General features: G+C 39.3%; 1 protein-coding gene across 25 annotated transcripts in view; it reads right to left on the reverse strand.

The window, feature by feature from the left end:
* Positions 1 to 15,712, reverse strand: part of ZNF521 (zinc finger protein 521) — a 348,179-nt gene that overhangs the window by 194,510 nt on the left and 137,957 nt on the right. For all 25 annotated transcript variants that reach the window (XR_008917697.1, XM_056823812.1, XM_056823825.1 and 22 more), the window contains one exon: positions 7,149 to 10,501. Coding sequence is in view for 24 of the 25 variants with exons in the window: in XM_056823812.1 (XP_056679790.1) it covers positions 7,149 to 10,501 (3,353 nt within the window). In the remaining variant the exon portion in view is untranslated. The remainder of the gene's footprint in view (positions 1 to 7,148; positions 10,502 to 15,712) is intronic.

The following is a 15,712-nucleotide window of genomic DNA, read 5'->3' on the forward strand; positions in this document are numbered from 1 at the left end:
ACATACCTGGGAATTTAATATAGCAAACAAACAATTTAAAAAACTTTTCATTTAATTATATGTCTAAAATTAATTCTATTTATTTTTTTAAATTTATTAGTTTGGACATCACTATCTATAAAAGATTTTCAATGGTATTTTTGTGATCATATCTATGTATCTTTCTTCAGTATTTTGGGATTTAATTCATCATGCTTTAGAGACATGTATCAAATAAACTTCTCAAATTATTTTTTTACTCTCTCCTTACCTGTTTTCTATTCCAAATTCCCATTAACGAATTTGCTCTATCACTTAAATTTTATAGATAATCTTTTTTGAGAGCTGATATAAGCAAAATAGAAATTGAGTCAGATTTCTGTAGTCTTTTAATATTGTGTTATCTAGCCTAAGCAGTGGGACTTTCTAGTTGTCCTGAGAATAATTACCTAACTTTTAAATACTATTTATAAGTAATTCTACATCACTCTACCTTTGATCATATGCCATTTTCCATTTTTGTAAAGTCCTTTTCTTTTTTTAAACCCTTACCTTCCGTCTTGGAATCAATACCGTGTATTGGCTCCAAGGCAGAAGAGTGGTAAGGGCTAGGCAATGGGGGTCAAGTGACTTGCCCAGGGTCACACAGCTGGGAAGTGTCAGAGGCCAGATTTGAACCTAGGACCTCCCATCTCTAGGCCTAGCTCTCAATCCACTGAGCTACCCAGCTGCCCCCTATAAAGTCCTTTTAAAAGAGAAAAATTTCACAGAATTTTAAATATTTTCACTTTTTATTTCCTATCAATATCAATATGCAGACAAAATCCCATATGTTATAATCACTCCTATTTCTAGGGCCATTTTTTCCTTAAATATTTCTGGTTACAGAATCAAATATATCATTTCCCTCCCTTTAACTTTCTGAAATTTTCTTTCCTAAAATTCAATGTCTATGTTAAAATTTTCCCAGATTTCATAAACTCTCATATGGTTTCTTTTACTTACACTTAAAAAAATAATTTCTTCCTTACTGGTTGAAAGTGATTCTAGGTGATAAAATATTTTTGATGCTTCCTTTTTCTTTACTGAATTTTCCAAGAGATTCCTCCCACTATCATCCTTAGTCTCCCTAATCTCCAATCTTTTCATATTTACTAGCTCCCTCTCTGATCCCTATAAACACTACCATGTTTCTCCCCATCCTTCCCTCTTGATCTGACAATAGCTTTATTAAGCATTATCTTTTCTCCTTTTTGTGGTTAAACTCCTCAAGAAAGCTGCCTACAAATGATGCATCTACTTTCTTTCATCAAATTCTCTTCTAATCCTTTGCAATCTTCCTTCTAATATCATCATTCAACTGAAACAGCTCTATCCAAAGTTACTAATGATCTCTTGTCATATACAATGATCATTTCTAAATCCTCATTCTTTCTTGATCTCTCTTCATTGTATGATGTTGTTAATCACTTTAGTCTCCAGAATACTCTCTTGTCTCAAAATTTTTATGACTCCATTCTATCCTGGTTTTCTTATTACTCAACTGCTCCTTTTCAGTCCCCTTTGCTGGATCTTTCTCCAAGTTACACACACTTTAGATCTTTCCAAGAGTCTATTTTAGGTCCTCTTTTTAACCTCAGAGATTCTGAATCTGTGATCCATAAAATTATTTTTAATGGAGATTTTATTAACTAATTTTATATAATAGGTCTCCTTTATTATCTTGCATATTTTATTTTATGCAATTAAAAACATTTTTCTAAGAAGAGGTCCCTAGGCTTCACAACATTAACAAAGGGGTTCACGAACCCCAAAATGTTAAGAAATTCTGCTGTATACTATTTTATTTGGTGATCTCATCAGCTCTTATGGCTTCAATTATCATCTCTATGCAAATGATTTTCAGAACTACTTAGCCATCCCTAATATGCTCCAGTGCTGCATCTCCAGCCATCAAATGGACATCTCACAGTCAACATATCTGCAAACAGAGTTAATTATCTTTCTCCCCAAACCTTCTCTTCCAAACTCTTCCTAAAGCAGAGGTCTAACCACATGATAATCTTTAACACCTCAACTCAATAAATTCTAGTGTCTTCCTATTATCTCCAAGATCAAATGCAAAATCCTTTGTTTGGTTTTTATGGATCTCCTTCTACCTTTTCATTCTTCTTTCTTTAAGTACTCTATGATCAAATGACATGGCTTTTCTTGCTCCTTGCACATCATTTCTCCACCTTGGACTTTATTACTTTCCAGTGTGTGGTACCACATGCCATCTACTAGCTTCTCTGGCTTCTTTCAAGATTTAACTCAAATTGCTTATCGCAAGAAGCCTTTTTTGCTCTCATATGGTTTCTTTTACTTACACTTAAAAAAATAATTTCTTCCTTACTGGTTGAAAGTGATTCTAGATGATAATGTATAGGAAATGTTTTCATTCACAGACAACACTGAACTGACTTCACTGAGCCACAGTTTTTTAAAGAAAATGTAAATAAATGAGAAATAAAATTGTCTAACTACTACAACGCATGAACAAAGTGGATGAAAACCACAGTGCATAGGCCAAAATGTGCTGCTAGAAAGAGAAAGTCCATTGGTCAAATTAGGCCAATAACTATGTATATCTTGAATAGGCACTACAGGCTGATAATGTGCTGGACAAGAGATTGGAATGAATTGCATTTTAAATATTACATCATGATTTAAATGATTTCAAGCTCTTCCCTTATGTAAAGTAAAAGTTCATCTCTTCAATACGTGTATTCTCCTGGTGATAATAATGTCGTAGACCCACCGAATATCAGAAGCACTAAAATTATAAGTAGTCCAAAGAGCAATGGAAAAGTTCCTGGTGATCACAGGTTCTAACATGTTAGCAATGGTGAAATACCATTATTTCTAATCATGTTTCTGTACACAAGAAGTGGTATGAAAATATTTTCTAAGAGATACAAGACCAGAAAAGTTGATGGAACACTCATGCATCAAAAATTAATACTGTGATTCAACCTTTTCTAAGAGTAAAACATTCCAGTACCTAAGCCATAGTCAAGAAAAATAAATCCGGAACTTTACCATTATCTATTTGCCAGATCTTTAATTCCCACGGATTGTTTTCTCTTTAAAAGTCATAATTCTCAATGAGGGAAAAAAAAACTAAACTAAAATACCATCTCTGTCTTCCAATGCATCAGGTTCCTATCCAGGTGTTCCAAATCACACGTAAGGTATATCAACTTCCTCTTGGCTATGTTATTTATTAAGATGAGGCATACATGTTACCAAAGGCTTCTTATAGTCTGATCTTCTCTGAGATTTTTCCTTAATAGCTTCTAGGTGCCATGTAATCAAATGGATAATTTATATATTATCAACCTTGAAAAGACACAAATGTTATACTCTGTAACAAGTAAAAATAATTATTTAGATGCTCCTTCACAAGGAGGATGCTGTATAAGGTTACTGCTCTGTCCTGTTTATTTCTTGTATAGCTATGTTCAACCTCTCATATTTCTGGATGATGCCCATAGCAATGCTATCCATATTGAATTATGAACTACCAGAAGGTGGGTGTTGTTTAAGTTCTATAGGACCCAGCACAGAATCAGATGGGGAAAAAATTTAATACCTTCATCATGATTTCAAGAAAGTGATCAGGACAGTGATGATAAGGATGAAGATGATGATGAAGGGAATGACATGAGAAATGAAATCTAGCAAAGGAATTAGGATTCAGTTAAAGAGTACCAGATGAAAAAATCAAAACAATGGTTTAAATCTTGGCTCTGACACTTACAAACTGAATGGCCTAGCCTACGTTACTTAACAACTTCTCTAAGCTTCTAGTTCCTCCTATGTAAAATGAAGAGTTTGGCTCAGATGAACACTAAGATCCATTTCAATTCTAAAACTCTAATTCTATGACTATGTAGTAAAAGCCAGACACACTGAATAAATATAAATCTATGAGAAATTCAAATATGTCTGAAGTCCAGGAAATTAAAGACATAATTTAGTCTTAATTCAAGACATTCAATTCAATTCTAACATTTATTAAGCAATTAAATTAGGCAATTAAACATTTATTAAACTAGGGGCAGGTAGGTGGCTCAGTGGATAGAGAATCAGGCTTACAGACGGGAGGTCCCAAGTTCAAATCTGGCCTTAGATACTTCCTAGATTTGTGACCCTGAGCAAGTCACTTAACCCCCATTGCCTACCTAGCCTTTACAGCTCTTATGCCTTGGAACCAATACTCTGTACTGATTCTAAGATGGAAGGTGAGAGTTAAAAAAAAAAAGGATATACTGTATACAAAGGCATTGGGGGACAAAAGACAAAAATAAAATGGCCCCTTCCCTTAAGAAGCTTCCATTCTTTCAAATATAGAGTAAGAGAATCCATTCAAGAGGGGTAATTTTTAAAGCAAGCATTTTCCTTACACATTATATGGGAAGTAGGAATTTATTATAAGCTCCTTTTCTTTAATTGGAAAATATTCAAATAAGTTATAAGTGCTTAACCAATATTAAAACATGGAACACTAAGTAAATTAAGGCTATAGAAAAGCTTACTAATTGTTATCAAGATTAGCAGCATCCTTAAGAGATAGCTTGACTCAGTCCTATGAATAAGAATGGAAACCATTAGCTATAACCTAACAATTCCAAATCCACTTGTTACTAATACTTGGCAGCTCATCATAGTATCATCCCTCCTCTATGAAATATTCACAACACAAATCTAAATAATAAATCTAATACCTTAAAAAGCATAACAGAAAATAGGCAAAAATGATAAAGGAGCATCTGTGGTCTCACTAGTTAGGAACATGAACAGAGAATCAGAAGAAATAAATTCGCAAAAGCGACTTCCCAAGATCTTGTTTGTTTAAACAAGAAGTTTGAGATATTTGGAGGGTTTTTTGCATTTTCTCTTTTCAAAAGTGTCTATGTACATTTTAATTCAATCCTGATGATATACAAATTGAACTTGAATCTCTCAGTTTTTCAGTGGCTGCTTTACCTGTCTAAGAAAGATGTTTTTCTTCATAAAAGTGTTTACCTTTAAAATGCCATCCGATTAATTTCAACTACTCCCATTTTTATTTCAATGGAAGCCTCTGGCCCAAAACAAAGTATGAAGCAATCTCAAAACCATTTTCTTAATAGCCCTGTTCTGTTTGAGAGGATGTTGATGCTTCTACTGTTGCTATTGCTGCTATTGTTGTCATCTTATAGTTGATGAGGTTCAGATAGCAATTGTCCCAGGGCTACTCTCATTCTTTTTTGTATTTAATATCAATGGGCCATTTCACAGGTGGCACAGTGGAAAGAGCACTGTACCTGGAATCCAAAAGACCCAAGTTGAAATCCAGCCTCAGACACTTATGGGCCATGTGACCTTAGGCAAGTCTTTTAACACTGTTTGCCTCAGTTTCCTCATCTGTAAAAAAGAGTTGAAAAAAGAAATGGCAAACTCCTCTAGTGTCTTTGCCAAGAAAACCCAAATGGGGTTCTAAAGAATCAGAAATGACTGAAAAAGAACTGAAATAAATTATTGTTATTATCACAGTGTGGTATTATGGATTAAAAAAAAGTAGCTCTAAAGATAGGAAGTCCTGATATTCAAGCCCTGACTGCTATGTACTGGAGAAATCAATCAGTGTTCTAGGTCAGTGATAGCAAATTCAAATAGAAACAGGGGTCACTACTGTACCCAAGGATCCTTGAGGATCCAAATAGACTTCGAAAGCCACATTATCTTTATATATAGATATACATATACATATACATATATATGCATTATCAATTTTATTATATTTTTATTTATTTTTGCTAAATATTTTCCAGCTGCATTTTGAGGTAATTCAAGCTGTACTCAGGAGTACTGCACATCCCATTGCTCTGCATGCTGTAATACCTCTGCTCTAGGCAATTGAGACTACACATGAGAGAGAAGAAGCTGAAGTGCATTGACCCAGGGAGTCTCCTTGCCTAGCAGGCTCTCACGCCAGTGATATCCCTGGTCAAATCCATCTCTCCTATTACTAGTGGTAATAATGATAATAATTAGTATTAATAATCACTACGACAGATGTCTTATGGAAGAGTAAATGGAGAGTCTAGGAACCTGCCTGCCACAAAGATGAGACACTGTAAGAAGATGAGCCCTCTGCTTTTCTTTTCAGATAGCCCCTACCAGCTGCCCGATAGCCATCTGTAGTGAAGGACTGTGGGTATGCCCAAATGGGTAGGAGTGCAGAGAACAGATAAGGAAAATTCACCGACCCTGGAACAAAAGGAGAGAGCTACGCCAAGGGGCATCTGTTGGTCCCAATAAAAGTTTGGGCAAATGGCGAGCAAGAGAAGCCGAGTTTGAATACTGCCATCAAAATAATAAAGACATTATAAGGAACTACTCAACTTTTAGGACTGATAGTTGACAAAATTGCCTTTTTTAGAATGGATTTTGTTTCTTGTCTTTATCTTGGGGGTGGAAAAAAGCATATGAAAACCATCTCAGAGAAAGAAGAAAAAATTAATTTGAAAAAATTAAGCCCAAATAAAGAGTTGAAATCCTAGATAGTGTCTTTAGTCAGGGTACTGTGTATGGGGTATTTGATGAATGGTTTCTTTAAATGGTGTTGTGAGGCAACGTTTTCATCTCTACCCAGAAGACAAAAGAGAACAGTGAGTGTTGACAGCATGGTATTAAAAAGCCACCCTGAACCAATTTGTTATTCACAAATATATATTCTTTTTAATTTACTCTTTAAGCCAGCATGTTGGCTCATGGTATCTTACTTTTATGTCATTATCTATTTGCTATACACACAAGTCATAGCTGGGGATTCCAGTTCACAGTGGAGCTGCGCTAAGATTCCAGATCTCAGTTGTGCTGGCATGAATGCTGGTCTCTTCAGTCATAGAGAAGACAATATCCTAGGGAGACTGGAATTAGTCCTATTTTGCACCATTCAATCCAAAACGCTGCTTATCGAGATGCAAGTAATTGCTAGCTAGCAGCTATGGGGGAAAACTAGATCACATTTCAATCTAAACCCCTCTTGGCAAGGGACAATAAAGCTGGAGAAAGTGTGAGGAGAGAGTGGAGATAGTGTCTCGAGGAGGTTAAACAGCAAACATAAAAAGAAAAGTTACCTCATCCGACTGGGAAGGACTGATTCTGGGCATGGGCGATACTTGGGGTGTTTTCAACTGCGTACTGTTGCTATCTGGAACGAGCTCTCTGTGGATGGACTGGATGTGATTCTGAAGTTCACTTTCCGATTCAAATTTAACATTGCAACTCGAGCATCGAGTCTTCAGTCCCCCTGCCTTGACTTTACTCTCCATGGAAGCCAAGTTCTCATTCTGGCCCAAGCCTGGTCTACTACTGCTGGAAGGGATGCTGATGTTGGGGCTGCCACTCTTACTGAGATTCACGCAGCCGGCGCAGAGGCCGTACGGCAAACCGTTGATGTCGAGCTTCACCAGATCTTGTTTGGAGCGGAATTCCTTCAGGCAAGATGCACACTTATACAGTTTTTGGAGATGCTGAGCACGCCCCGTGGTTTGTACAGCGGACCCATTCCCAGTTTTTTGCATGTGGAATGTCCCATGGATTTTGAGTTCCAAGGTAGAGGTCACCGTCTGCATGCATACCACACAACGAAATCCCGTCAAGGAATTTCTCAGGTCGGGGTGCATTTGGCAATGCTCTAAAAATTCCTCCTCACTTTGGAGGGGCATCTTGCAGATCCGGCAGTTCCCAGTATCCAGGCTCTTACTATGTGTCACTTTGTGTTCAGTAAGAGTCAGAAGGGAAGGAAACCGTTCTCCACAAATGGGGCACATGTAGTGCTTCACCGGCCCCAAGTGGGTCTGCATATGCTCACGGAGACCGTTCTCCGAGAAGAATGTTCGAGAGCAGACGTTACATTTGTAATTCCCTTTAATGAGCTCTGCTTTCTTCTTGACTATGGCACTTTCTCCAGGTCGGATGTTGTGGTCTCGAAGCTGGTGGTTCTGCAGCAGAGTCTCCATGGTGTAGGCTGCACCGCAAATGTCACATCCGTACATGGGCTCGGATGCGTCGACGTCTTCTTCGCTCCCGTCGTGGCTGTTGTGGGACTCCTGACTGTTGGTCAGCAAGGTCTGGAGCTCTACCTCCTCTTTCTGAACTTGTTCAGATGCTCCATTGGTGCCACAGTTGGGAGTTTTTGTCTCAAAGACGCAATGCTTTTCCCTCAAGTGCTTCTCTAACAAAATGATGGCGTGGAACGCTTTGCTGCAAAACTTGCAATTGTACTTCTTACTGTGGGTCGTGATGTGGCACTGGAGTTCCACCTCAGTCCCAAAAGACTCGCCACAGAAGATACACTTGTGCACCTTCCCCTGGTTCTCCAGGTGGTTGTGTTTGACGTGGAGCTGGAGGTCGGTCTCGTTGCGGAAGTCCCAGTTGCAGGAGGTGCACCTGTAGACTTTTTTTTCGTTGCTGTGTTTCACGGCCAAGTGGAGCTGAATAGACACTTTGGAGTCAAAGACCTCTTGGCAGAGGGTGCAACGGAAGAAGACGAAGGTGTGCATGTCCAGCAGGTGCTTCTGGAGGTCATCCACGGATGTGAACTGCTTATCGCAGCTTTCACAGATATAATACGTTGAGGTAATCATGAAATGGATGGTGACGTGCTTCAGCAGAGATTCCTGATTTGGAAACTCCTTGTTGCACTGAGGACAGGTCAGTTTGGGCAACACAGTGTCCAGGTGAGTTTTTAAATGAGTCTGAAAACTGTCCAGGGAAGTGTATTTTGCCCCACATTGGTTACAAATATATTCCCCCGTGGGACGCTGAGGAGCCCCACCGACCGCCTGCATCATTTTTAGAGATGTCTGTTCTATTGTCACAGGAGAGAGTGGGCTCAGGGCCCTGGATTTCTTTCCATTGTGAATGTAATTCAGTGCCAAAGGAATGTTCTTATGGTTTTCTTTAATATGCTTGTTCAATTTGAGAACACTGTTGAATATTGGAGAATTTGTACAGTAGGAACAAGAATACACTTCCACGACAGGATCTTTTGGTGTTCCAAGCACCGGGGAACCAAAACGGGAACTGCTAAGGTCACAATGGACCTGTCTTATGTGCTCTTCTAAGGAAGAATCAGTAAGAAACCCCATATAGCAATGAGGACAAAAGAATGCGTTACTGTCCTTAGCAGCAGGATTTGCAAATCCATGAGAACATCGAATGTGTTCCTGGAGAGTGTTGAGGTCATTAAAAACTTCCGAACAGAAGTTGCACTGGTAGACCATGGCGGGCATGGCCGAAACAATCAGAGCCGGGTCCTGAGCTTCGTGCACTTGTTTAAGATGTTCGTTCAGGTTGTAGAGGGAGGGTAACACTTCTAAGCAATACTGACAGATGTGGGCCTGCTCGGGCTTATCTAAATGCATAGTTTTTAGGTGAATCTGCAGCACTGCAAGACTCGAAAATAACTGTTTATTGCAGTAGATGCAGCTGTAGGTCACTTTCGCCTGCTTACTGGAGGGGCCAGTAATGTCCGACGCTTGCTGGGCGGCCCGCTTCCTCCCCCGGCTCTTGGGGAGCGGCGGGGCTGCCTCCACCATGGTGGAGCTGTCCACGGAGAGGTTGGAATCGGGGGTGGTGCTCGATACCGAGGTGTAGCCGACGGTGACCAGAGAAGGGCTATTGCTGTGGTTACACGACTCGGGCTGCTGGTGACTGTCCATGTGACTGTACAGCTCCTCCACCGTGTGAAAGCTCTCCGAGCAAATACTGCAGGAATTCTTCTTCTCCCCGCCGTGCACCTGCTCCATGTGGTTCAGCAGCGACGTCTCCTCCACAAAGAGCTCGTGGCAGTAAACGCACTGGAGGGCGGCCCGGTCTTCGTTCGGGGAACACTCGGGGTGGCACTCGGCGATGTGCTTCTGGAGATCCTCGGGAAAGTCGAAGCCCTCCTCGCACTGGCTACACTTCTGGGTGTCCTTCATCTTCCAGTCCTCCATCCTGGAGCCCGGCTGCGAGCCGTCCTTGTTCCTCTCGTGCACCTGCATGTGTCCGTGGAGGGAACTGGACGAGAGGAAGCCACGTCGACAAATGGCACATTTATATGGCTTGTTGGACGTGTGAGTCTTTAAGTGGATTTTTAGGTGATCGCTTCTAGAGAACGCCGCATCACACTCGCTACAATGGTACTTCTTATCTCCTGTGTGGAGTTTTATATGGCGGTCTCGGCTGCGCTTGTGTTTGAACAGTCTACTACAATAGGTGCACTTAAAGGGAAGCTTGTCGCTGTGGCTCTGCTCATGGTGCTTCAGGTAGCTCAGGCGACTGAAGGACTTGTCACAGAACTGGCACGGGTAGGGGAGTCCGGGGCCGCCTTCTTCTTCTCCAAAATCACAACCTTCTCCATGGCTGGGCGAAGTCTGGTCCTTACTGGAAGGCGAGGATGCTGGCCAAGAACAGGTGGGGTCGTCTTCAACATCCACTCCATCTGGAACAAGAAAGAACGAACCAATACATTTTATATGTATTTCAATGGAACAGAAAGACCATTTTGTGATTTATGGTGAGTAGGCATAGCGCTAACACTTAGAAGTACTCAGTAGCAAGGCCAGAAGTCAAAAAGGGAGGTTTTAAAACATGAGTCCAAAGCTTTTTATTCTGCATTTACTTTTATCAGATTGTAAAATATGAAAAGTTATTAAATAGTTCGATGTCTAAATTACCCTTTTATTACTTTTTATCATTCTTCCTTAGTTGCAGGATATATATTATACATTGACAACTTTATTAAAATGCAGATTTTAATATATTTAATGTTTCTTTTGTATTCATTGTAAAATGATTTGCATATTATGTGAGCATCTGAAGAACCAAATGAAGAGGAAATATTATAAGAATGATTTAAAATTAATGTAGTCAACCCAGATGTCTAATATTTAATAAAAAATTCCCTCTGCATTTTGCTTGTTTTTATATAAAAAGAGAGTTCTGAAGACCAAAATCTTTCATGGGGGTTATTATTGATACAGGCCTTATTGCTTCCAGCAAAAAAAAATATTAAAACATAAGCGCACAAAGGCAGACAGAAAACACAATAATAATTATTTCTTGGGTAATGAAAGACAACTAGCATTTCTCCAATAACTAGAAGATGGATATAGCACAGGCCAACAAGCAGATTATTAAATGTTAGAAGGGTAATGCAAGGTATTACATGTACTAAGTTAACCAGGATCAAAGGAAAATGAGAGACTTTCACCAGAGCCAGATTTTTAATCATGTATTTTGTTTTTAAAGTTCAAGAGGTGGCCCACCATTTCTTCCTTTTTGCAAAAGCTTCAGCAGCCTGAACTTCCTTAGCTAAACAGAACCTGGACTTGGAGGTGAGCATAGACAAAGCAACTTGTAAAAACTGGAAACAGGAAAAGTGATAAATGATTATGGTAAATGCTGAAAGATTTATGAGCAACAAAGAGAAGACAAACAAGAATGCAAGCCAGCTATTCAGCTAAGCAAGTTATCCATAAAATTGCTTCACTTTTGTATCTATATAGTTAGCAAGTACTTACTGTTATTTCTGCTGCCTTCTTATTATCAAATCAGAGACCATCAGGATCATTTCAAAATTAGCCATACAACTTCTGTTCCTCCTTCTCTAATACTTCCTTTCGGAATCAATGAAAACAACAAGTTCTTTACCCTCTATCAACATTGTTTCTTTACAAAAGTCAAATGAACAAAATACCGAATGTGGAAAATGAGTAATTAAAAATTTAAAAAATCCTGAATGACTTCAGCTCACTAACAAGTTATAGTGTGCACATGAAAGTCAGAGCTGGCTGCTGTTATGTAAACAATTTCCAAGGCTGCTTTCTTTAAGGTAACAAGATTTTTACTAGATTATCAACCTCTTGCTTATCCACAGGAAACAGATGAGGATCCATTCCTTTCCTGCATCTAGAAACTGATGACAACACCATCTCACTATCAATGCCAGATGGCAACCATCTAACTCTGAGAAAACAACCAAACACCATTCTTGGATCCCTGCCCATTGCAACAATGCTTTTCAATACAAGTTCAAAACCGCATGGTTTTGCATCCTCTCTCTTATGACTCCGTAACCCAACATGTAACTAACACAGAATTGGGCCTAATCACTACCACTAGGATACACAATGTGGTACACATAAAGATCGTTCAGGCTTGTAGGCTCAGGGCATGCATGACTACTGAGCATTCAGGAGGGGGAGAGAGGGAGAGAGGGAAAGGGAGAGGGAGAGAGAGAGAGAGAGAGAGAGAGAGAGAGAGAGAGAGAGAGAGAGAGAGAGAGAGAGAGAGAGAGAGGAAGAGAGAGAGAGAGAGAACGAGAGAGCGAGAGAGAGGAAGAGAGAGCGAGAGAGAGAGAGAGAGAGAGAGAGAGAGAGAGAGAGAGAGAGAGAGAGAGAGAGAGAAAGGGAGAGAGAGGGAGAGAGAGAGAGAGGGATGGGGAGAGAGAGAGAGAGAGAGAAAGGGAGAGAGAGGGAGAGAGAGAGAGGGATGGGGAGAGAGAGAGAGAGGGAGAGAGAGAGAGAAAATGATGATGATTCTAACAATTTATCTAATTCCCATAAAGAAAGTGACATGCCACTGAAAGCTGATAACTAAAACAAATCCAAGATTTTTTTTCCTTTTTCTAAGTTGACACTGCTAGCTCCTGAATTTGCTGAATACATTGGGTGTAAATTTACCAACTTTCAAGTTTGTCTGTTAGACTTAAATCCTGTCATTTCCCTTAAAAATATTTTCAAACACATCTCCTTTGTACATTCAGAGAAAACAGTGAATCAGAATTTGTCATGCAACTGAGCTGGAAGAATATGCCATTGCTACTGGGTCTACAAATTTAATAAGTGAATTTATTATACAACTGTACATCCTGTGCAAGTATGATATATTATTACATAAATGTGTAAGGGAATGTATAGCGATGGGCGGTTATAAATAGTGCACAATCACCAGCACAATGTTTAAATCATTTTCTCATTTGTGGCCTAGACCTGCCTTTACCTATTACATAACTATTTTCTTTCGCTTGTAAATCTCAACCACATGTCAAGTGAGCCTGATGGTTAGCCAGTCTGAGATACTGACTGCAAAATGATACAGGGACCCTTTTATCCCATCTCCCTGATCTCTTAAGACTTTGGATTTTTACTTGGCTTTTTTACCTAACATGACATAGTAGAAAAAGAATCAGATTTGGAGTACCTGAGTATGATGATGGGAAATTATTTTGGTTATCTGGCCTTCTGTTTGCTCATCTATACAAATTAAGAGTTAGATGAGAACAGGCACTAGAAGGTGCCTTGGATTAATTCTGTATAACTCTCATTTTCAAGTTAAAAGAAAAGTAACTAAGGCACAGAGACCTTAAGTGGTTTATACAATGTCACCCAAGAATACAACACAGACTTGGAATCTGGACCCAGATCTTATGACTCCAATGCCCCTCGTGATTTATAGGGTTCTTTCTAGTTTTAAGTCCTTAGATCTTCTGCTTGGGCAAGTGTTGGAGGAGACAACCTTAGCTCTAAGAGGGGACATATCTTTCAATTAAAATGTCTTTTAAAACCCTATGTGTATCTCAGGGAGTGGGGAGGGGAAGGAGAAAGGGTCAGAAGATGGAAGAGAATTTGTAACTAAAAAATTAATGTCAAAAATTGTTTTTTACATATAATAAGAAAAATAAAATATTATTAAAAATAAAACCCTCTGTAGGGGGCAGCTGAGTGATTCAATGGATGGAGAGCCAGGTCTTGAGACAAGAGATCTTGGATTCAAATCTGGCCTCAGACACTTCCTAGATGTGTGACTCTGGGCAAGTCCCTTAATCCCCGCTGCCCAGACCTTATCACTTTTCTGCTTTGGAACCAATATTATATTTATTTGCAGCTGGAAGGTAAGGATTTAAAAAACTAAACTAAACTAAATGGCATATGATTGTGATGAAGTATTCCTATGCTATAAGAAATGACAAACAGGTTAATTTTGGAAAAACATGAAAAGACCTACAAGAAACAAGCAGAACCAAGAGAACATTATATATAGCAACTGAAATATTCTTTTATGGCTTGTGTATGTCTGCCTCCAGAGAGAGAACTGATAAACAGAAACAAGACATAGTTTTATATATATATATATAATTTTTAGTCAAATGATGCCTTCTCTAATGGGGGGAGGGAAGGAGTTAACTGAGTATCTTAATATTTTAAATGTTATGGACAAATTAATTAATTTTAAAACCCTATGTGGAATTTTTTATGAATCGATTCCAACGTAATTTGATTTACCATTATAATTTTGTAAAGCAGGAAATGGTGTTGAAGAAAAGGGTGGGACCAGCCAAGGAAGGTTCATCCTATATAAATAAATAGTCCTTGAAAAGTTGAGTTCTGTTGTTGCTTTTTTTTTCTTTTTAAATTAAGTCAAATATCTCATTTTACTAGCACAATCAATGGGTCTATTCTCCTAGTGAAACACAAGGGACTCACTTACTAAACTCCCATTGGGTTAAGTAACCTGTACATGCTGGGAGGATATCAGACTCTCCTAAGTCCTCTTTTGCCAAAAGTCTCCAAGGAATAACCGAGCCCTTGAAAGAGATCCTGTCAATGTTCCCATAAACTTCTAGGTTCTCACAGGGCCAACCACATGCACATTTGCTGATGTAAATTCCAGTGATCACAAGCACCTTCTTTTTAAGAAAAGAAGGAACACTGGAAGATTTCTTTCCATTCTATTTTCTCAAACAACATTTCTTTTCCCCCTTTCACACTTGCTAAGTGCTACTTAACTGGGAATGCCTTTTTTGTTATGGCAAACATTCTGCATTTCGGTGTGAAGCACTTAGCATGTCCATGTTAAATTTTAATTTTTGGAACTAATAACTTCACACCAGTTGACTCTAGGAGAGCTGCAGCTCTCGCAGCTGAAAAACTTTGCTGGAAACCAGGCTGCAAGACCTAAAAGTCTATTTAAAGATGTAAATGTGTGTGAATAGTTAGTGCAGATGTTTTTCTACAGCAACTGTACTTGCTGAGTTTCACCATTTCCATAAAGCACATTAAAACAAGTGTGTGAACACTCAGAGATGAAAGTATCAAACACTCCTGAGACTTTGAGTGGAAAGTAGAGCTGCCTGACTTTTCTCCAAGCAGACAGGAATGCCCATGATTCAGCAGCCTGAGTAAATAAAAGAGGTCCTTATTTCCTAATTTTGCTGGCTGGCCACACTGCAGCAGTCTCTGTGCCGCTGCCAAAGGGGATGCAAATCTGAAACTACACCCAGCAGCTGAAGGACTGTCTTTGTTAGCCAGCCAGGCTTTCCTGACCATCTCCTGGCAACAAAACTGCCATATCCTGCAAGGAAGACCTCCATCTCAGGCTTGATGGTTCTCTAGTCTGCCTAATAGGACTAAACAACAGATTTCGCCTGGTCTGTGTTAGAGGAGGACAGCTGGAAACTCAGTTAGGAGCAGAGCAACACCTGTGCAGTCATATTTATAGGGGAAAGTGCTCACTAGCAGAAAAGTGAAGTAATACCAGAAGGAGTTATTTCATAGGGAAAAAAAAAGGAGGAAAAAAATCACAGGAGCACAAAGCATCTCTGTGGTACATCGCCAGTTTCTCGTGTGCCAGTCTTGGTAGTACTGAATGA

This window comes from Monodelphis domestica, chromosome 3, assembly GCF_027887165.1.
Source record: "Monodelphis domestica isolate mMonDom1 chromosome 3, mMonDom1.pri, whole genome shotgun sequence".
NCBI lineage: Eukaryota > Metazoa > Chordata > Mammalia > Didelphimorphia > Didelphidae > Monodelphis > Monodelphis domestica.